General features: G+C 44.6%; 1 protein-coding gene across 1 annotated transcript in view; it reads right to left on the reverse strand.

Moving 5' to 3' along the window:
- DAPP1 (dual adaptor of phosphotyrosine and 3-phosphoinositides 1) overlaps positions 1–22,760 on the reverse strand; it is a 239,937-nt gene that overhangs the window by 42,371 nt on the left and 174,806 nt on the right. The window contains exon 7 of the mRNA XM_078676086.1: positions 10,622–10,684. Coding sequence (XP_078532212.1) covers positions 10,622–10,684 — 63 coding nt within the window. The remainder of the gene's footprint in view (positions 1–10,621; positions 10,685–22,760) is intronic.

Below are 22,760 nucleotides of genomic sequence, written 5' to 3' on the forward strand. Positions count from 1 at the left end.
ATAAACGTGTTACCTGTAGAGTATTCGAGGGGCTCAAAGAGATTCGCCCTGACCGCAGGGGCGGCTCCTCCGCTATGGTGGAGGAGCATCACCTCACCTGCCAACAAGCCAAATAAATTGAAAGAAAACCTCGATAATAAACCCTTGTATATTATGGTTTAATTTTTGCTCTCAGATCTGAAGCTTGGGGTCAGGGACAGGGGGATGACAGGCACTAGGGAGAGTGTTTAGTACTGTTATCAGTGCGCATGACGGTTTGGCCAGCAGTCTCAGGGCGGCCAACCCATCATGCGCACTGAAGCTCTCTCCAACCCAAGCTGCTTGGATAGGGCAGGCCCATGCTCCCAGTCTTACTGGGAGTGCAAATAGAGAGTGCTTTACTAGTCTTCTCAATTTATAATAACATGAGAGTACTGAAATACCCTTATACCATTAGATCTATGGATGATATAAAGTATATTGTTTCTATTGGAAATGGACATCTTTTGCCTGGTATTCCCCTGGATAGTTTTGTCTTCACAACCCTATTTATTCTGAACTTGTTTTTGTTGGCATTAGGACTCTGCACACTTTACTCCAGTAGTAACGCGATTGTGTTCTCCCTTCAAAACACAGTAAAATTGTAATACACCTAATTGGCATATTTAACTTGCTCATAATCCCTAGTACAAGGTACCACATGTCACCCAAGGCCTGGAAAGTAAATGCTACAAGTGGCCCGCAGTACTCATTGTGCCACTCACAAAAGTAGCACTGTAAAACAGGTCTCAGCGTTGCCACTGCAGTTTGTCATGCAGTGTAAAAACTGCCATTTCGACCTGGCAATAAACGTTTTGCCAGGCCAAACCATTTTATTACTTAAAAGTCACCCATAATGTAGGCCCTAACAGCTCAAAGGACAAGGTGCATGGTTTTTAAAAAACGTAGGACATGTGTACTTAGTGGAATTTTCACCGCCAGGACATTTAAAACCTCATTTAAAACCTAAGTGTTTTTTCACTGCACCAAGGCTACCTCTCACATAGACTAAGATTGTGTTACCTTTTCACATGTAATAAGTAATAACTAAAGTTTGGGAACAGCTAGAGAAATACTTCTACTCATTTAAATTGTAACTTAAAATCCTCTTTAATTGTTAAGTCATATTTTAAATTACTATTCAGAAAATTCCACTTTTAGAAAGTTGACATTTTTCTCCAGAAAGAGAGAGTGTGTGTGTGTGTCTGTTTGCCTGTCTGTCTTCTCAACAATACCCATTCCCTTTCGGACTTCTGAAGGTGCCTGCCTGGGTACTGGAAAATGCAGTCCCCACCTGAGCCTGCTACCCTTTGTTTCCCTAGATATATTGTTGAAGTCAAACCTAGGTAATAGGAAAGAACTGGCCAAAACCAGTTTAGGGTTAGACAATGGGGCTGTCACCACCACACAGGCTGGCACCTTGCATTAAAGTGGCATACTCAGAACTTATCATCAGAACACTCCTGGACTGCGGCGATTCAGAAGGACTGCCTTGCTTTCAGAAACAAGAGGGAAGACAGAAACAGCCTGCCTGCCTTGAACCGAGGATCCCAGATGAGGCTCAACGGGTTAGCTATCTGATCTATTTGAGCTACAGAGACACACCAAGCTTTCAGAGGCTTTCCCTGCAACTGCCCAGCTGACCATTACCAACTGAACCTGCCTGAACTCTGCTGCTGGCCTCCACTGGAGTGAGTCCTAAATCCTAAGGCATGCCCCCTCCCCAGGGTCTGGACCTTTTGCTGATGTTAAGAGTGTACTGCTCTAAATCGAAAATGTAAAAAACTGGACTACAGATTAAACACTAGAGTTTCTGCCTCTTTGCCTTGAAAATAGCAGTCCCTAGTCTCCCTGCGAATGAGAGTCGACTGCACAGAAGCAAACACAAGACCTGCATCTGGACTAATGAAGAGATCTACCCGGATACAGACTCCAAACTTCACCATGCGGAGCTATTGGCATTGAGAACAACTGTCCAGCATTTCCCACCAATGTAGAGGAGCAATTGTTGACCTGTTCTTTGTGCCAAGGACAACCGCACAGCCAATGCAAAGTTCAAACTGAGGTTTGGGATTTCAGTAACTTGCTATCAACAGGCCTTTCTGCAGATCCACGATAAAGCCAGATTGCCGACAACCTCATCGTTGAGTGCTTCTTGCGTGAAACTGGACTATGTTAGAAGGTAAACTTACCACCTAGACAAACCTGGTCCCTGTATCTGACCCGCACTTCATCGCAGTTGACCTTAACCTTTGACTTTGACCTGGTCCAATGCGACCAGATAACCATGATTGGACCTTTGTGCTGTTTGGTGTAATTTGTACTAAAAACTTCATTTTCAGGTTATACTTATTGAATTTTTGTCGTTTTGGTGTCATTTTATTTATTAAAAGTGAACAACATTTCTTTTAATTTGTTTGAAATTGTTCTTGTGTTTTCATTTTATTACTGGTCGAGAGCTGCATAAATACTTTGTGCATTGCCTCCAATTTAAGCTTGACTCCTTTTGTGCTAAGATACCAGAGAATCAATCACAGGGTTATTTAGTGACTTTTTTGGTTCATTCATAGAAGGATTGTGTTTATTACTTGAGTGAGGCTCTCAGCTAATAACCACATTTCTTACCGTTTCTATATTCTAAAATTAAGTTTCTAAGAAAAGTATGATGAAAAACATACATATTTAAATACAGTTTGGGTTTCTAACTTGCCTAAGTACTGGACCTCTGATGGGAGAACAACTTGAGGCTTATCGCCTCCCTGTTTTGTAAATTGCTACATATAGGCCGACACCTTACAATACCACAATACCGTTGCATCTAAAAGGACATTAAAAGTAACTTTCTTTGCATAAGTAAGTTGAGAGGCCATTCTAAATTTTAAAAGCATGAACTAAATATTTTGATGTTGACCTTGATCCTCCAGGATTGAAATAAGTCATAACGCCTCCTGATGATTAAAAAGTTAGAATTCAGGTACTCTTTCATTTTGATTCTCATTTTTGGACTTGAGACATTTCTAGCTGTTGGGGATTCTCCACTGATTGCTGATGAGGGTATCAAAGGTACATTAAATCAATACATACCCCCTTCACTGAAGCTCCAGCATGACGGTGGCATCCAGTAGCAAACCCCTATAGGAGCCCAAGGAAATACATTCTGAGCATAGTCTGGTTGGTATGTGCCCAGGGCTGAGGTTGCTGCTCAATTAGAGACCAATAATCAGGCAAACTCGACATTCTATAGGACTTGGACCGACATTCTATAGGCCCACAAGGGTGACAAGGAAGAACTGTACGAGAACAAAATACCAAATAAAGGTAATCTTGGATAAGATATTTACGGCATATGTTAAGCTCCAACTGGTCAGTCTCTGAGGTTAAATGAGTACACCTACCATGGCAGATCTGTGTTCCTACATCTATCACCACGGATAGACTATTTTATTTTAGTAACCTTTGAGCCTCCTGTGCTAGGTACAAGTTTTGTTTAACTGCTTGGTATTCAGAAGATGGTGGATGACGTAGCAATACAGTTAATCCATAGAGTAATTCACAAGACGCTGCAGAATGGCATAATTTAAATGGTCCTTTGTATACCAGTACAATGCAAAAGCTTGAATAGCCAATTCATGGTCTCCTTCTCCAGAGGTTTAAGGAGGGTCAAACATTTATCCTGGGAGAAAACAACGAGGTTGTGGATCAGTGGATCCTGACAAACGATGTAAGGGATACTATAATGAAGACATTGTCCTCTAGAATCTCGAAATGATGCCATCCTAGACTACATGCTTCTTCCTTACAATTTGATATTAACAATGTAATTAGCTTTCTATTTAATGCCACAACATTTGTTACTGGCCCAGAGAGTACTTTAACCATTCAGGATGGAGTAGTCACACTCAAATTCATGCTTACTATTACAGACCTCTACCTAGAACATAAGGATAATTTGAACCTCTAAAGAGCTAAAAGGAATCATTTTCTTGCCCGTGTCCATCTTCTGGCCAAGTTCAGTCCTGTTCCTTCCTCCAGCTGATATAATAATTGATGGTTCCTCTTGTTTTCTAATGGGTTGCTAATCCATGTATACTCTGTGGGGTGAATAGTTTTATTTTACAATTAACAGCAGGCGTTCATCATAGAAGACATCTTTGCGTTCCTGTGTACCTAAAGAAGCTGTTCAAATCTCATACTTTGCATTTACCGCCACAAGAGTGGGAGTCTTAAGAGCTTTCTCTAGAGGTGCACAAATTACTTCTTTGCAAGATTTGAAACTGGGTGATACAATAGGCTGTTTGTCATGGGAAATGCATTGTACTTAACCCGTTGAGTGCTTGTGATGAGCTCAGCTCGTCATGAGGCACAGTGGAGCTGCACTCATGACGAGCTGAGCTCGTCCAGCCGTTGGAACGTTCGCACGCGGGGATAATTTCCCTGCTGTGCTGAACGTTCCAAAACGGGTGTGGCTGTGACAAGCTCAGCTCATCATGAGTGCAGCTCCACTGTGCCCCATGAGGAGCTGAGCTCGTCACAAGCACAGCGGCGCCGCGTGCGGCCCCCTCCCCCCGCACAGCAGGGGGAAAACACCCCGCAGTGAAGGGGTTAATGTAGGAAAGTCATCCTTTTTTCCCTGATCACACCAATTTTCTGACTCATGATGGTGGTTACGGACTCTGAAAGTGCAGTGGGCTCTGCCAACCAGGCCCAGGGCCAGTGCTCTGTCCTCTAATAAGTAAATAATAATTTGTATAATTCTAATTGGCCGAGACAACCTACCTGTAGATCCCTAATATATGGTAGGGCACGTAGGGTTAGAGACCCCAGTGGACTTAATGCACTTACAGGAGCACTGCTGTGGTGTCTGGTGTCATTTTAAAGCCTGGCCTGCCTTGCAATCTCTTTTAAAATAAAACTGTGTCCAAATTCGACTTTGGAATTAATAGTACTTCCAAAGCCCAAAACGACCATTTTATTACATTTTTCTCACCCCTAAGTCCTGTCCTAGGCACCCCAATGATAGTGCCGTGTTATAAAAATCAGGGACAATATAAACTATGCTTTATATGCCCTGGTAAGGAAAAGCAGCCAAAGTCATTTTCCCTATTGGAGTGTCGCTAATCCCATTAGTCAACATGGGAAAGCTTTATTAAACTTAATAAAGTCTATCTTTGCTTGGGAGCTAGCTACAATTTCATTCAAATTATCAACATAATTGTTACAATCAATCCAACAATTTTCCAAGGTCAGATTTATTGTAACTATTACAGGAAAGTAGTCTTAGAACTTGCTATCCTGAGGTTACCTAAAGCAGACTTGTAGCAGCCTCTTTTGATCGGTCAGCCTTTGGCAGCCTGATCAAGCTGCCTCCTGAGTAGTTGTGAAGTGGCCTAGGGCTGAAACAATACAGCCATTTAGTGGGTGTGAGAGTTGCTTCCTGGAGACGCCAGGGAGAGGAAAGGGGCTGGGGAGAGAAGCTGAACTTCAAAGGCAGGAGAACAGATATCACAGGGCCCAGGCCAGCCCCCATTTCCTCGAACCCCAGCCAGATGGGAGCCCCACTAATTAGATTAGGAGAGTGGCTGGAAAGGGTATGAGGTGAGGTTTTAGCCACACCTTTGGGTTGGGTTACACAGATACACACCAAGGAGAGATGTTCTCCATATTGGTTTTAGTGAGAACAGTGCATTCTGGGTCAGAAATATGCCACACTTCGCAAGAAGTGGTAATAGCAGAGAGGGATAACTTTACCCTTATTGTTTAGGGTGTCCCCTGCTTGCCCAGAATGGAGGATAAATAAGGGGCAGCTGCAGGAGCGCCTCAGGACACTGACAGGGACAAAAGAAGGACTGCCCCACTGGATCCTTGGACTGCACAATAGAAGGATTGCTTTCAAAAGGACTGCACCTGCTGCACTCTCAAGGCTCCACAAAGAAAGGACTGTGCCAGAATCAAAGGAAATGGAGTGGACTCCCTGATCATTAACAGGTACAAGAGCTGCAATCCTAAAGAGAGGATCACCCCAGCTGCTGATGGAGTTTTCTTAGACTGTGCAGATGCATTGTGGGAGACTGAGTCCTAGCCCCCAGGAGGCAATCCAGAGTCTCTGAACCCTTGGCTGGTGCCGCTGGACACTTCTCTTCTCACAGGAATCAACAAGGAATAAGATCTGAAAAATTTGAAAACGTTCTACAAAGTTTTGTGGAAATGCTCTAGGAGGAGACCATCTCGACATTGAGAGTAAAGCCACTGTTGTGAACTTGCAAATGCGCCTGACTGTGCTGGTTTGTCCCGCTGAAAGCTCCGGAGCTCCTAGCTGTTGATGACCAAGACTTTCAGAGAATCACCAAGGCATAGTGCTGCAGCAGCCCACTGCCATTGTTGACTTGAACTTCGGATCTGAAAAGCCAGAGGACAAGCCGATGAGCCTGTCGAAGAAAGAAAAACTCAAAGAAGAAGATTAATGGGCTTATTTACAAGCCCCTTGTCCACTGGTGCATCAGCTTTTACGACGCTGTGACGGCGCAGAGTGCAGATTCATATCTATGAGGCCATGCAAAGCCACTTTGAATGGCTTTTCATAGCCTCATAGATATGGGGTAAGGCAACACAGCACAAGTCGCTGCCTTGCCTTACACTGCATCGGGGGCTTTCCATGGGCGTTGTGGTGAGTGCATCACGCAAGGGTTTTGACACATTCCCAGATTTACAAGGTTCTGTAAACACGGGAATTCATCAAAACTGTAAGCCTCCCTTCCTGCACAAAAACAATCCAGTCAACAACGCAGACACCGTTTTACCATGGTGCAAGAGTGCCTGCGTTGGTGCTAGGCATGACATTGTGTGCCAGTGCAAGCAGGAAGGACAGGAATGCACTGTATCTTGTAAATACAGTGCATTCTTGCCCTTTCAAATAGGCGTAGGGCAGCACAGCAAAAAGACTTGCGGTGCTTGCCTACCCCAATTCATTGTAAATGATGCCCTAATTCCAAAGGTAAACTTTTGACTGGGACTGAACACTCGTCCTAGCCGATCTCCAATCTTTGACTTTGTCCCAGTCCAATGCGACCAGGTAGCTGCGATTGGCGGGTTAAGCTTGTTGGCGCTAGAATGCACAATTTTTATATGTTCTTTAGAAACATTGGATTTTTGCCATTTTGAAAAATTAAAATATTCTCAATTTTCTTAAATTGGTGTTGGGCTTTTATTGTATTGTGTATTTTACATATTTACTGTTTTGGGGATATTAAATGTTCTACAAATATCAGTCTCCTAAGTTAAGCCTGACTGCTTATTTGCCAAGGATTGATTTATTGATACTTGACTGGACCTATCAGCGATTGTGGTACTATTCCTAACTGAAGGTGAACCTACTACCAATCTACTGATACTCCACTTTCCTACACTAATTCCCAGCACTTCACCATCAACAACATAACAATCAGACACCAGTCTATTTTAGACCTAGACCTTAGTGACTTCAGTTCACGGCAATACCTCTGGCTCAGAGCTTGGCAGAAGAGCACAAGGAAAGTTGCAAAACATCTGTGCATTTCCTGGATGCTTATTTACACATCTCATTCCTGGTGGACCACTGACAGTGCCTTACATTTATAAAAAAATGCAATTTTTAGGAAACCTCTTTGACTCCACCTAGGATTATCTATACCCCTGACCGCTTTACGTCACAGGGACATGAACATTTTTCATGAGTTTCCTTCCCATTTCCAGAATGTCATAAAATCAAGGTATTTTTTATTTCTGAATAATCATTCTTGCTCGTATAATCAAGCATGAAGAGATCCTTATGCCTGAGAGGATTGCTAGGTTCAGTCCCCCGTTATATTGCCTAATTGTTTATATTTGTCTGGTCAGATAACAATTTTGAACATCTGCATGACATGTTTCCACTACAGAAGTTTAGCAATACTCCATTTCCTCTTGCACCTAGTTTTAATTGTTTTCAGGGACAGGAATTTCTAGCTCAAAAATGGTTCATGGGCTTAGCGGTCTTGTTATCGAAGTGGATTAAGAATCCGAAATGTCAAGAAATTTTAATAATGATCCTCCAATATTACAAGAAAAGTGATTTTTCTTGTTTAAAATCCCTGCCAAGGTGATCAACGAAAAACATCCATTAAAACTGTATTAAAGTGCACAGTACATTTCAATTCCTGTCATGAGTTTTATAATCATCATAATAAGATATTGAGGGGTTGATTACGATGGGTTTCCTAACCAATCATAATAAGTCGGTCGGATTCCTTTCCGACCGACCCATTTTGATGGTGTCGGGGGAAAGGGAATCTGACTGGTCATTCTGACTGGCTTCCAACAGGCTTGGAGAGACCGTCCGCCAGTGGGAATGAATTCAGTAATTGTAATTGCCCGAGGGATTACATTGAGGATTCAGACAGCCTTTCTGTGCAAGCCTTTTTGACACAGAAAGACTGTTGGAAGGCGACTTTGGGGGCCCCCAGCAGGGCCTCCATGGGTGCACTGCCTCCAGTTGGTGGCCGAGGTGGCACCTATGGTGCCCCCCTGTTGACCCCTGCACCCCGTGGCAGGCACCTTGAGGTGCAGGGATGAACTGCACCGCTTTGTTTTACAATGAGAACATGCATTCCGGTTGAAATGCATGCTCCCATTGTAAAGAAAAGGAGTGCAACCGAACACTGTTCAGTTGCATCCTAATTGGTTGGTCGGGACTTCGTAGTTAGTCCCAAAGTACAATCAGGAACAATTAATATAGGTCCAAGATTTGTTTAAATAGTCTGCATTCCCAGTAGCTTTGCATTGTTTCCCATAGGAAATTACCACAAACTCCACCCAACGAATGCATTGCAAATGCAAATCTTACACCATGCTTGCAATTTCAGTCTTGGCAAATCCAAAATTAAAAGTCTGCCTTTCTCGATTCTCCGAAGCAGTAATGTGGCAATACCTTTACTATTTTTGCATACCAAAGAAGGATTAGAGCGAGTAAGATGTTTAACAAATTGGCCCTTTAGAGACGGACTCTCCAGGCTCATTTAAGTCTGTGCTTCAAAAAGACTGATGTGTCTGGAACCTGCTCTCCTGCTTGCTTAGTCACAGTTGGTCAAGTGTGGTGGCGGCTCCTCTCTAAATCCCACCAGGTGGTGAACACTGACGGAATGCGGAAGACAAACTCCACTTTGGTCTGTTCAGCAGTCAGCACAGGAGCGTGCATGCTGCAAGTCATTCAGGAATGGCACGTAAGCTTCAGGGGTGAGTCCTTGGCAGGCTGTATCGCACAAAGGATGAGCCCAGCAAACACGAGTGTGGCCTTGTAGAAATAGGAGGGTAGTGCAGGGCAGTGGCGTAACGAACCTTGAGGGGGGGGCCCCCCTGCAGGGTACGTGAAGGGGCCCCCTCCGGACTCAATCTAGAGCTCCCCAGCAGAAGTGCGGTGCTGACGGGGCCCCCTGGAGGGTGAAGGCCTCTCCACACCGCGGGGGCTGCAGGGGCCTGTGTTATGCCCCTTGTGCAGGGGTCTCTGGTTTTACTTTAGCTTTGACGCTGTTTCTGTGGCTATTTAATTACAGCATTGATAGCCACAGGTACATTTATCTTGAAAGAAAGAATGCTCGGTTTCTCTGTTGAGAACGCCAAGAAACGTGTATACCGTGATAATTTGATTGCAAAGTGAGAGGTCTATCACTGGGAACAGGTTGTAAACTAATTTCACATACAGTACTCTCAAATAAGCTCCCAGAGAAAAAAAAGATTCAGTAACTTTCTCCTAAACCCTGAATTGATGAAGTTGTACATGGAAAATGTGTGGACTAAATAGCTCCCGAGCTGGATTATTCCAGGCCTCAAGTTGTTTTCGTGTAACCCCCCCCCTAAGCCGCTCCAGTTTGCTCAATGAATCGCCTGTCAATTGTGTGCGAGGGGACATGTGTGAGAGAGGACCAAATGCATATAGAGATTGGGCGTTGTAAGGACTGCGGTGTACAAACAAGAATAAGCAAAGGATACACACGATTTAAATGTACTCCAAGGGCATTGTATAGCAGCATTAATTTATATAGCTATTCATAGACCGGACAAGGATTCTAAGTGCTCTGATTTGCTTCAAGTTTCCTAAAGGCTCTGACCGAAGTGGGTGGTTAATGGGGTGTGGTTTGTAAATTGGCCTATGTGAGAAGTGCTTGGTGTGGCAATCTATGACCAGAGATGGGCTCCAATCATGGTGCGGCAAATAGGTAGCTGCACATAGGGATTTAGTGTTGGTGAACATTGCAAGAATTGACATGTTCACAATTGATGGTACCTACCATCATTTGTAGAAGAAGTAAGTGATGTACAATTCATGTGAGATTAAACAGCCAAGCCTTCATAGCTACCTACTCCAAAAATACAAGAATATAAGAGATGGGGAACTGGCGACTTCTTCAGATTGCTACCAAGTTACAAATGAGTGTGTAAATATTAGCGATCCGGACTTGGAATTCTAGACATATTTGCATTTAGAATATCTTTAGGAAGCAAATTTGAAGTGCCTATAGTGTTTCTATTAAAAAGCATAAACCAAAGTGGCAAGGCAGGTCTTCTTGGCAATTTACATAACGAAGGAACTTACCAACTGGTCTTTAAAATATTTAAGTTCATTTCGATGCAAAATAAACCACCGATTTTTCCAACTCTGAAAGAATTTCACAAAACACAAGAAACATGCTTTAATTAACATTTGAGTAGATCATGTGTAAATTCAAATGCAAAAAACTTGTTAACATTTAATGCTCTTTATTGTGTAACTTGGGTGGTGTACCTCGTTCAAAACTTAATAACCAAAGTATTTAGTGGTTTAATTTCAATATTGTACTTGTCTGGGTTACACTGAATATATGCTTGTCAGAATGCATAGACAAATGAGCATTTCCACTCTGAACAGGAACTATGCCCAATCATTCACCCCCTCCTCAAAGAACGTGTTGACTGTTAATTAAAAACGGGGTTCCAGATAGAATCTGGAACCAGCATATGAAATCCATGCGTTTGATGCACATCACGCACAAAACAACAATCTAAAAACGGAAATGTGAGAGGGCAATTCCACATTCAGATTTTAACATTAGGGGACGTGTATTTTAACCCTTGCACAGATTTGAGGACAAGGGAAAACTACAAACGCCATGGGCCTTCCAGATCTGTAAATGCAGAATAATAATAATAATAATCCACATTTGTATAGCGCACAATCACCCGTTAGGGTCTCTAGGCGCTAGGGGGCCGTCGGGAAGATTAAGCAAGTATTGCCCAGAGTCGCATGGTGCTGGGCTAATCTGCCGCCGGAGCCGGGGATCGAACCGTGGTCCCCAGATTCCAGCGTCAGTCGCCCTGGCCGCGGCGCCACACCTGTCCCACTCAGAAGAAAGGGACGGGATGGTATCGTTTCAGGACGAACACCCAGCATGAATTGATAGACAACACACAAACTTGGCCATTTATGGCTATTCTTAAACCTTTTGCAGGGAGCTCTGAACCCTGGCCAATATGCATTTACCATAGGCAGGAATTCGTGTCATTCTAAGGTAGGAAATTGGAGGTAATGCCCTCATAGTTCAATATAGTCCTGGATAAGGTTGGTTGTTTATAATAAACATTTATTACTTGTGCAAACAAAACAAAAAAAGTGCAAATGTATCCTTTAACATAATTCATGAAGGTGAACATTTTCACCTCAGTTATCCAAACATACAACGGTTGCACTTTTCAAGCGTGTGCATAAAATTCTTTGTGAATGACCAGAAATTCAGAAATGGAATCCAAGTACAGGATTAAAACCACGGGATTAACATTCTGAGTTTTACCTGGGCTGGATAAATCCGTCCTATATTTTTTATTAAATGAAACGTACGAGTTTCCATTAAAATAAAACGTCTATTCGACAACAACTCAAGTTACGAAACAAGGCAGGGTATTTTACTTTCGGAAAAACAAATTGCTTTGCTTTCTAAACAGATCAGGAAGCAAAGAAGCAACCGTGATGGGACCAGGTTTATGTTACTCAACATTCTGGTAACTCCTGCCTTCTGCCTAAAACAAAGAACACAGAGTACAGGCGTTTCACATTTCTTCCTTGTTCGTGTTCTCGTTGTAGAGTACATCTTAAAGATCTGGTGGTTGACAAGTCTAGATTTCATCAGATTTTCAAAAAACTGTTATAAAGTTTATTATGCATGATTAGAACATTAGAATGTAGAGCACTCCATTGAATACATTGGAGTGCTCCGTGCTTCTACGGGCCGGTAAAAGCCTGCAAAGCAACATTCCACGTTGTGTTTGTTCACAGATGTTTCTGTGAAGAAAGGGCTTTCGGAGCCGGAGAGGATTTAAACCCCCTCGGGCTCCGAGAGGCCTTTGTTTTACTTGTTAGAACATTCTGCCCTCTACTGGCAGAATGTTCTAAGAGCCTAATAGCCCTTCGTAGCTGGGCTATACCAGCCATTAAAGTCCTGCTTCCTAGATGGCTGAATGTTCTAATTTGTAAAAACAAGGGCCTCTCGGAGCCTGAGGCTCCGAGAGGGCTTAGTTTACAGCAACAGCCAGGAAATGGAAAAAAGCATTGGAATGTTGCTCTCCAGGCTTCTACCAGCATTAGAAGCCCAGAGCACTCCATTGTCCTCCATGTAACACTCTACATTCCAATGTTCTAATAGACATTATATGAAAGCAGCAGCAGTTAAAGTGCGTTGTGCAGTTCATAGCAGCCAAATAGAATTCTCAAACAATTGAGCCCTCAAGGTCATGCTTAACGCTAACAAAAAACAACTGTATGAGAGAGTCTATAGGGGAAGCAAGATTAGAGACCTACAAAGTATCCTATCCCCCAATCTAACTATTGACAAAAACACAAGGGATACTGGAGGTCTACTGTAGGCTCAATATTGTGTGCCAATTCCAGAGAAAAGTGCATGTGTAGAAAGGTGTCTGCATAAAGAGGAAATAAAGTGTGAGAACAAGACAGAGATATTCCCATCAGCCTACCACTTGGCAGAAAATCGTCATCTGGGAGTTTGTACAAGAACTGGTATCTGCTAGGTCTCTCACCTATAGATATTGTGAGGAGCCCTAGGAACAGATCCTCCAGTGACAGAAAAGATATATATATAACATGGCTGGATGGGAAAGGTTGCAGTGAACAAAAAGTGTGAAAGGAAATCAAAAAGTGAATTAAAATTACCTAGTGTGATGCCAAGGCAACATACTTTATTAAGGGGGTCATCACAGAGGTAATATTAAAAGCAACAGTATGTGGATAGTATTAAACAAATATTACTATCAATCAGATGGATCTGATTGATCGTAAATATTTGTTTACAAACTGATAGTATGTCATTTAAACGCCCATGCGTATTACTATCAATCAGATGGATCTGATTGATAGTAATATTTGTTTAATACTATCCACATACTGTTGCTTTTAATATTACCTCTGTGATGACCCCCTTAATAAAGTATGTTGCCTTGGCATCACACTAGGTAATTTTAATTCACTTTTTGATTTCCTTTCACACTTTTTGTTCACTGCAACCTTTCCCATCCAGCCATGTTATATATATATCTTTTCTGTCACTGGAGGATCTGTTCCTAGGGCTCCTCACAATATCTATAGGTGAGAGACCTAGCAGATACAAGTTCTTGTACAAACTCCCAGATGACGATTTTCTGCCAAGTGGTAGGCTGACGGGAATATCTCTGTCTTGTTCTCACACTTTATTTCCTCTTTATGCAGACACCTTTCTACACATGCACTTTTCTCTGGAATTGGCACACAATATTGAGCCTACAGTAGACCTCCAGTATCCCTTGTGTTTTTGCCATTCTTAACGCTATTCAAGACAGTCCAATAGGTGAGAGGCCTTTTATCACTATAGCTGGCCGCTTTCATTAGTTTATTTCCGCTCCCTGTAAACATTTTGCTAGCCAACTTATTGATTGAGGGCGTGCCATGAAAAGACAAGTGTCAGGTATAGTGCGTTGTGAAACTGCGGGAAGGGGCAATAAACCAGCTGAAATGCACTCTTCAAATAGCTTGGCCCCTAGTAATAAAAGATAAGTAAAACTAAAGGGGTTCAGGATAGGGACTAGCAGGACTCAAATTAAACAAGCATTTGCAATGCAATTGGTCTTACATTTACGTGAACTTCGCAAATGCAACACCTATTGCATTACAAATGCCATACAAAGGTATGGCTCGTACCTTTGTGTAAAAATTTGGGGTTTGTTCATTGCATGTTTGCATTCCGAATACTCAAATCAGACGTGACAAGATCTATTGTATTCGCCGTATCAAAATTCCTGGCTGCCTTGTGGCTTTAAGCGACGAATATTAATGAAAACTGTATAAATTGTTAAGTAGGATGTACATTTTTTCTTTAAACTTTAGCTTATGAATTACACAAATAGTTTTTGCTACATTTTTAACTGCTTTTAACATTATAACTAGTTTTGTGGTCTACTTTTTAATTGCACTGTGTAATGCCACTTACAAACTATGGCTGTAAAATATGAATTTTTGTCATCTATGTCGGTTTTAAACATGCATGCTCTTCTTTTATGGCTATTATGCTGAAATAAAGATTTACAAACTGATAGTATGTCATTTAAACGCCCATGCGGCACTAACTTTAATATCGACTGCAGCACTTTCTTTAGACGAGCAGTGTCTAAAGAAAGTTGAGAGGCTGCCATTAAAGTGAAAGTGGGGCATGGGGCACTTTTACTAAACAAGCATTGGCATAGCCAATAGGTCTCGCTTTTGGGACCTTATAAGTATTTAGTTATGCAGCATAATATCCTTGGTGCAACAACATACACTGTTGCATGGCTAAACACTGATAAGGTCATAAAGGCGAGACCTATTGACTATGCCAATGCTTGTTACTGTGTGCATTTAGTACATGTCAATATGCTACTCCACTTTTTCACTATCTTTCTGACCTGATTTCACTCTGCTCTTGGATATTATCTCACACTTTCCTGCTAAATCGGGCTGATAGTTATACTGAAAAAAACCACCTATCAAAATCAATTGATTTTCTTTCTCCATCTTCACTGAGCAACATTTTTTGACTGATAATAAAAAAAAAAAAATGCAAGTTGAGATGTACCCTTCTAAACTCCCATGTATCCCTCATTAGAACGATGCTGATGCTTTATAAATGTTGTGTAATTTTCGGGAGCTGTAATGTTAATACCATTACATCTCCTAGTAATTAACACAATTTAACAGCTGGAGTAAACTAAAAGTGGCAGTGGCGTAACGCAAAGTGATGCCCTCTTGCAGAATGTGATGTGTCCCATGTGTATCCCATGTCCCACAGATATTCATGGACCTTGGGCTGAATGTGAACACTTGAAGGATAGGCAGCCCCCAGAAAGATTGGGGATCCCCTCTGCTGCAGGGACCTGTGAAAACACTCCTGAATAGCAGAAATCATGTTAACGCCAGTTAATCCACAGTGTTAGTAGACATGCATGCAGTAATAATGTTTGGCAGTAATGCTATGAACTCCACTGCCTTTAATGCCAAATTTTCTGTCCCAGGGTCCGTAGGCCAAGCCCGTCAAGAAGTTAAAGAATATTAGAATATTGGGTGCGGGGCGGGAAGAGTTAAGTAGGGCAATTAAGCGGACTAATATTTGCATCAACAAAACGGCTTACTTTGTTTAGGAAGGATTCATGAAAAGTTTAGTTGAAATTAGTATTTTATGCCTAAAAAAACCTAATTCTATTAGGCTCACAAAATAATATGCAGATTCCATTGTTTTCTGAAGACAGCTTTTAATTTGTCTTGGTACATGTGGACAAATCAATGCTTTGAACCCGGACAGAGCGACAGATAAAATGACAGGTGAGGGAGGGACAGTACCATGGAAAGGAAGAGGCACAATGAAGGAAGGAGGGAAGAGGGGGTGGGAAAAGGGGTGTTGGGAGAGACTTCAGGGTCATGGAGAAAGGTGGCAGCAAAGAAGCAGGGTGGCCTGCCACTGCAGAGGCGGACAGACAGAAGGATAGAAAAGAGTAAGGCTGCACGTGGGGCGAAAGGGAGGGTGCAGGGGAGGGTGGAGGAGACTGCGGGGAGGGGGGTAGAGGGAGGAAGAGGGAGTGAGAGTGACTGAGGGATTGGAGTGGGTGGGAGTGCAAGGTTGGTGACATAGAAAGATATGGAAAGACTGCAGGGGAGTGAAGAAAGGATGTCAAAGAGTGACCAGAAGAGAATGCATGGGTGCAGGTAACAAGAGCAGAAGATAAAGAGTGGAAGGCAAATGTGGGCTTGAGAGAGAGGGGAAGGGAGAGATTGCAGGCGACAGACAAAAAAGCAAAGATAGGTGAGGGAAACACGATTCTGGGAGAGAGAGGGCAAGGGTGAAAGTGGGCCATGGTATAACGTACATGGAAGGTGAAGATTGCAAGAAATGGAATGACAGCCATGAGGGTTGAAAGGCAGGCAAAGGGGTTGAATGGGGGTGGGGGGACTGCAATGGGCAGGAGGAGAGAGGAGTAGGAGGCGAGAGAAGGGAGAGACGGAGACAGATGGTGATAGAGGAGTTACATGGTAGAATGGAAGGGGGTTTAAGGTAAAAAAGAGTCGGGAACTAGTGAAAGCTCAGACAAGGGTTAATAGTGAGTCAGGAACTAGTGAAAGCTCAAGGGAGGGGTCCTAGTCAACCCGAGACTAATGAAAGCTCATGCAAGGGGTAATAGATAGTGAGTCTGGAACTAGTGAAAGCTCAGGCAAGGGTTAATAGGGAGTCTGGAACTAGTGAAAGCTCACGCGAGGGGTCATTTGTGTGTCCGGAACTACTGAAAGCTCACAGGGGTCATAGTTATTCCAGAAGTAGTGAGAGCTCATGTGAGGGGCCATTTGTGTGTCTGGAACTACTGAAAGCTTACACGAGGGGTCATAGTGTGTCTGGAACTAGTTGAGAGGGTAAACCCGAAGGGCTATAGTGTGTCAAGCACGCGAGTAAAAGTTAAAAAAAAAATTTTTTTGAAAAAGACACGTGGCCACGATACGCGCTCTGTGTTGGGGGAGTGGGAGGAGCGTTGAATCAAGCGCTTGGGAGAACAAGCAAGAGGAAAGCCAGATGGCACCTGATCGCGCGCTGTAAGGGTGCCCGCTAGTGATGTGAGGAAAGCCAGATGGTGCCTCTGCTCGTAACTGTGCACGTAACCGCACGCTTTAGGCCGCACAAAAAGCTGTGGTCGGCTTTTTAAAGCCCACTCACTAAATGTCTCACCAGACAGCGCATGCGCTGGCTCAGGCGAGACCTGAAAAAAGCATTTGTTCGTCAACTTGACAAACAAATGCTCTTTTTTGTAAAAGTGCCCCATGCCGTGCTTTCACTTCAATGGCGGCCAAGCCCCTTTCCTTAGACTCGGCTCATTTAAGGAAAGGGGTGCGGACATTAAAGTGTAAGTGCGGCATGGGGCAATTAAAAAAAAAAACATGCGGCTTCATTTGGCACAGCCACCCCTGTCAGAGTGGTGTGCCTTGCTATGTAAAAAAAGAATAATAAAGCTGTTTCAAGCGAGTGTGTCAGCATGCAAAAACCATTAAAGGAAATAGTGCTTGGAGGCTGTAATTGAAGCCTACCAAACAACAACACATGTAAAAGGGGGTGTCCTCATGGGAGGTTACAAATGAAGACAAGGCGGTACTAAGGAAGGACTAACAAGCCTATTTACAAATCAAAAGCCACCATTTATGAGGGATAATGACACAAGCCACTGACAAATATGGGCGGAGAGTGGGCGGGGCTTCAAGTGCATAGTCCAATACAGCGTGCCTACGAAGGCAGCGCATTCGCTGCCCAGGCTCGACCTAAAAAGCAGTCCACTAGCAGCCTGGCCGGGTGAGAGTGGGAGGCAGTATGACACATGATAAACAGTCCTCGAAAAGCCTGGCCCTTAGGGATAGACAGCAGAAAGGAGACCTATATAAAAATCACTTTGATGGGGGCAAATATATGCTAAATGATCTTGTAAATCACTTTATGGCCCGTATACTGGTGGCCTGCGCAGCGACAGCTGCAACCTTTTTATTGAAAATGTATATGAATTGAACTGTTTGGATGTTTAGCATGAGGTTTTGACTTCTTGACAACCACCAGAATCTCATCCGATGGTCCGTTTTCTTTTTCAGTTGCTCCAATGAACACTTTCTGATTAACTGCAGCCATCTTTCTAGGCATATGGTCTGCTTGTTTCCTAGATAAATCCACTGCTGTGTGGTGTTTCAATTTTATTTTTACCCAGGCGCTTGTATATATCGCCATTTTTCTGCAGAATATCTTGCTAACCCCATCGTTCTTACAAACTAAGCTTCTAAGAGCCATCACCACCCACAAATATAATGCTTAGTTGTGCCCCTTTTACTCACCATCAGAGGTGCCTTCCCTATTTCAATCAGGTTAATTGCAAAATACAATGCCCGGTGCGGTCTTGTTTGCTTTGCTGCTTTATTTGCTTCAAGTTTTTGTACAGCGCCCAGATGGTAAGGCACACATGAACAGACATCACACCTTTGCAGGTGTCTAAATGGCAGAAATGACACTAAGGTACTTATTTAGATCTTGGCGGACAAGTTACTCCATCACAACAGTGACGAATATCCCGTCAGCTAAAATATAAACCCCATTATATACTATGGGATTATATTTCGACGATGGGCTATCGCCGTTATGATGGAGTAACCCATCCATCACGACCGAAATAAGGCCCTAAGGGGCCTGAGGCCGAGAATCACTTCGGCGCCTCGCTGCTGGTCGTGCTGGTCGCGCGCTCGTTTGCTCTTTGTAAATTTTAAAAATCCCCGTTTTTGGATTTAATTTATTTTTAATTACTGCCTTCTCCCCTGGTCTTAACTGGGTCCTGGCCCTCACCTGCACTGTAATTTGTGGAATCACCACCGCTGTTTGGCGGGTCCGGGTTACCGGGAGGTTGTGGTGTCAGCGCCATTTTGGCTTGGGGTAGAAGCGCGAGCGCCATCTTGGAGCGTCCAGGTGACCTGGGACGCCGAGACGATGCTATTTAGGGCGAGCTGGTCGTGAGGTGAGCCTGTTTAGGTTCCTGAGGCCGAGAATCACTTCGGCGCCTCGCTGCTGGTCGCGCGCTCGTTTGCTCTTTGTAAATTTTAAAAATCCCCGTTTTTGGATTTAATTTATTTTTAATTACTGCCTTCTCCCCTGATCTTAACTGGGTCCTGGCCCTCACCTGCACTGTAATTTGTGGAATCACCACCGCTGTTTGGCGGGTCCGGGTTACCGGGAGGTTGTAGTGTCAGCGCCATCTAGGCTTGGGGTAGAAGCGCGAGCGCCATCTTGGAGCGTCCAGGTGACCTGGGACGCCGAGACGACACTATTTAGGGCGAGCTGGTCGTGAGGTGAGCCTGTTTATGTTCCTGAGGCCGAGAATCACTTCGGCGCCTCGCTGCTGGTCGCGCTGGTCGCGCGCTCGTTTGCTCTTTGTAAATTTTAAAAATCCCCGTTTTTGGATTTAATTTATTTTTAATTACTGCCTTCTCCCCTGGTCTTAACTGGGTCCTGGCCCTCACCTGCACTGTAATTTGTGGAATCACCACCGCTGTTTGGCGGGTCCGGGTTACCGGGAGGTTGTGGTGTCAGCGCCATTTTGGCTTGGGGTAGAAGCGCGAGCGCCATCTTGGAGCGTCCAGGTGACCTGGGACGCCGAGACGATGCTATTTAGGGCGAGCTGGTCGTGAGGTGAGCCTGTTTAGGTTCCTGAGGCCGAGAATCACTTCGGCGCCTCGCTGCTGGTCGCGCGCTCGTTTGCTCTTTGTAAATTTTAAAAATCCCCGTTTTTGGATTTAATTTATTTTTAATTACTGCCTTCTCCCCTGATCTTAACTGGGTCCTGGCCCTCACCTGCACTGTAATTTGTGGAATCACCACCGCTGTTTGGCGGGTCCGGGTTACCGGGAGGTTGTAGTGTCAGCGCCATCTAGGCTTGGGGTAGAAGCGCGAGCGCCATCTTGGAGCGTCCAGGTGACCTGGGACGCCGAGACGACACTATTTAGGGCGAGCTGGTCGTGAGGTGAGCCTGTTTATGTTCCTGAGGCCGAGAATCACTTCGGCGCCTCGCTGCTGGTCGCGCTGGTCGCGCGCTCGTTTGCTCTTTGTAAATTTTAAAAATCCCCGTTTTTGGATTTAATTTATTTTTAATTACTGCCTTCTCCCCTGGTCTTAACTGGGTCCTGGCCCTCACCTGCACTGTAATTTGTGGAATCACCACCGCTGTTTGGCGGGTCCGGGTTACCTGGAGGTTGTGGTGTCAGCGCCATCTTGGCTTGGGGTAGAAGCGCGAGCGCCATCTTGGAGCGTCCAGGTGACCTGGGACGCCGAGACGACGCTATTTAAAGCTCGCCTGTAGAGCGCAGCGGTGACGCGCAGCGGTCGCGCCCTCCCTGCGCCTGAGTCGTGCCAGAGTCCTGCCCGTCTGCGCTCGTCAGCGTCTCGGAGGCGTGTGAGGCGGGACTCTGGCTATCGGCTCACATACTGACCAGGGGCGCTTCATTTTTTTGGAGCTTCGTGTTATTTGCTACCTTCCGGGATGTTTACCTACAGCGCGGATGTTCTGTTAGCTTTGCGGTCTCATCCTTTGGGATGCAAATATCTTTTCCCCGGGGGACGCCTTTTGGGAAAAGGCTGTCCTGCGTGTGGTTGGCGCCCAACGGCCTCGCCAACTCCTGCTCTCCCATCTCCCATTCAGCACTATCACTGTGCCTTATTGAACACCAGGTCCCTGGCCCGCCACTCTACGGACATCTGGAATCTTCTTGCAGATTCCAATATATCATGTCTATTTTTAACTGAGACTTGGTTGGGGGCAGGTTCTGAACCGGATGTTGCCTGTGCCCTTCCCTCTAATTATACCATCTTAAGGAAAGATAGAATTGGGGGCAGAGGTGGAGGGGTGGCCCTAATAGTGGATAAGGCCTTGGGGTGTTCTTCTTTCCCGGTGGAGAACATTGCAGGATGTGAAGCTTTAGGCTTTTCACTTAGTCTTTCTGCCTCTCAGACATGCACAGGGATTCTCGTTTATAGACCACCTGGGCCCATTGGTTCCTTTTTCGAAGACCTGCAGGCGGCTCTTTCCGTACCCTGCATGCGATCAGCGCACTGTATGCTGTTGGGTGATCTAAATTTACATATGGACTCGATATTGGATGCTGATGCATCCAAGTTGCGGGATATTACTGCACTGTTGGGGCTTGCCCCTTTTATTGACAGTCCTACCCACGTCAAAGGCCACACGTTCGATCTAATCTTTTCTACGGTGTCGATCGAGGTGTCCCTGCCGCTTCCAGTCCTTTGGTCTGATCATTTTTTAATAAATTTTGCTATCTCATATGAGTTTAGGACTAGCCATAGAACACAGAAGGATGTGTTTCATCAGTCCAGAGCGTTTCATTTAGTGACAGCAGATATGCTATCGGATGCTCTCTGCCAACACCCATGTAAACTTATAGGGAACTTAGAGGCTGATCTGACTTTGGTTCAGAAATGGCTGCAAACAAGATTTGAGGAGCTTGCTCCAGGGAAGTCAACTAGAACAGCCCCCTGCCATGATTCCGCTCCTTGGTTTACCTCCACACTACGGAAAATGCGCCAAGACTGCAAAAAGGCGGAAAGACTCTGGCGTCGCAAATACGACCCAGTGGAGAAATTAAAGTACCGTGATGCCATAAAACAGTACCACAAACACATCTCCGATGCCAAAAAGGAATATCTTGAGCATAGAATAGACCGGGCGGACAACATGAGTAGGGAACTTTTCAGAATTGTTAAAGAGTTTGTTGATCCTGCCGCAGGTGCCCTCTCACACTCTCATACAGAAGGGTGGATTAGGCAGCTGGCTGACTTTTTTGTCACAAAAATTAAAACTATTCAAGATTCCTTCCCCCCCGTGGATTCTGCCACTGATGCTGACAACTTAGGTCGTATATGGAGCCCGGTACCATCCTTAGAGGCAGAGCCCAGACCTACATTATCGGTCTTTCCGCAGATGTCCTGTGGAACGTCGCTGGAGCTACTGTCTCGGCTTCAATCTGGCTCACCCCTGGATGCATGTCCAGCAAAGTGTTTGGGCAAGGTGGCATCGGCAGTAAACAGCTTGCTGAACCCCCTGCTCAATTTGTCTTTGAGCTCTGGAGTGGTGCCCAGGGAATGGAAACACGCACTCATTCTGCCGCTGATCAAAAAACCTCTGTTAGATCCTTTGCTGCTGGCTAACTACAGACCGATCTCCCTCCTCCCTGCTCTGGCGAAGGTGGTTGAGAAGCATGTTCAGTATACACTTACCACCTTTATTGAGAATAACAACATTCTCCATGATTCTCAATCGGGTTTCCGTGCTAATTATAGCACGGAGACAGCCCTTGTGGAGGTGACCGACGCCATCAGGGAGACGCTCGATCGAGGGGGAAAGGCGATGTTAGTCATGCTGGACTTGTCGGCGGCTTTCGACACCGTCCCTCATGATGGTCTCCTTTTAAGACTCAGGGAGATAGGACTGCGGGGGACGGTGTTGGATTGGTTTCAATCCTTCCTATCGGGCCGCCGACAGGTGATCTGGGCTCCACCGTTCTCCGCTGAAATGCCATCGCTAGAGGTCGGGGTTCCTCAAGGGTCCATCCTGAGCCCCACCATTTTTAACATCTATATGGCCCCTCTGGCGATGGTAGCGGAGGC

Source organism: Lissotriton helveticus, chromosome 2_1, assembly GCF_964261635.1.
Source record: "Lissotriton helveticus chromosome 2_1, aLisHel1.1, whole genome shotgun sequence".
NCBI lineage: Eukaryota > Metazoa > Chordata > Amphibia > Caudata > Salamandridae > Lissotriton > Lissotriton helveticus.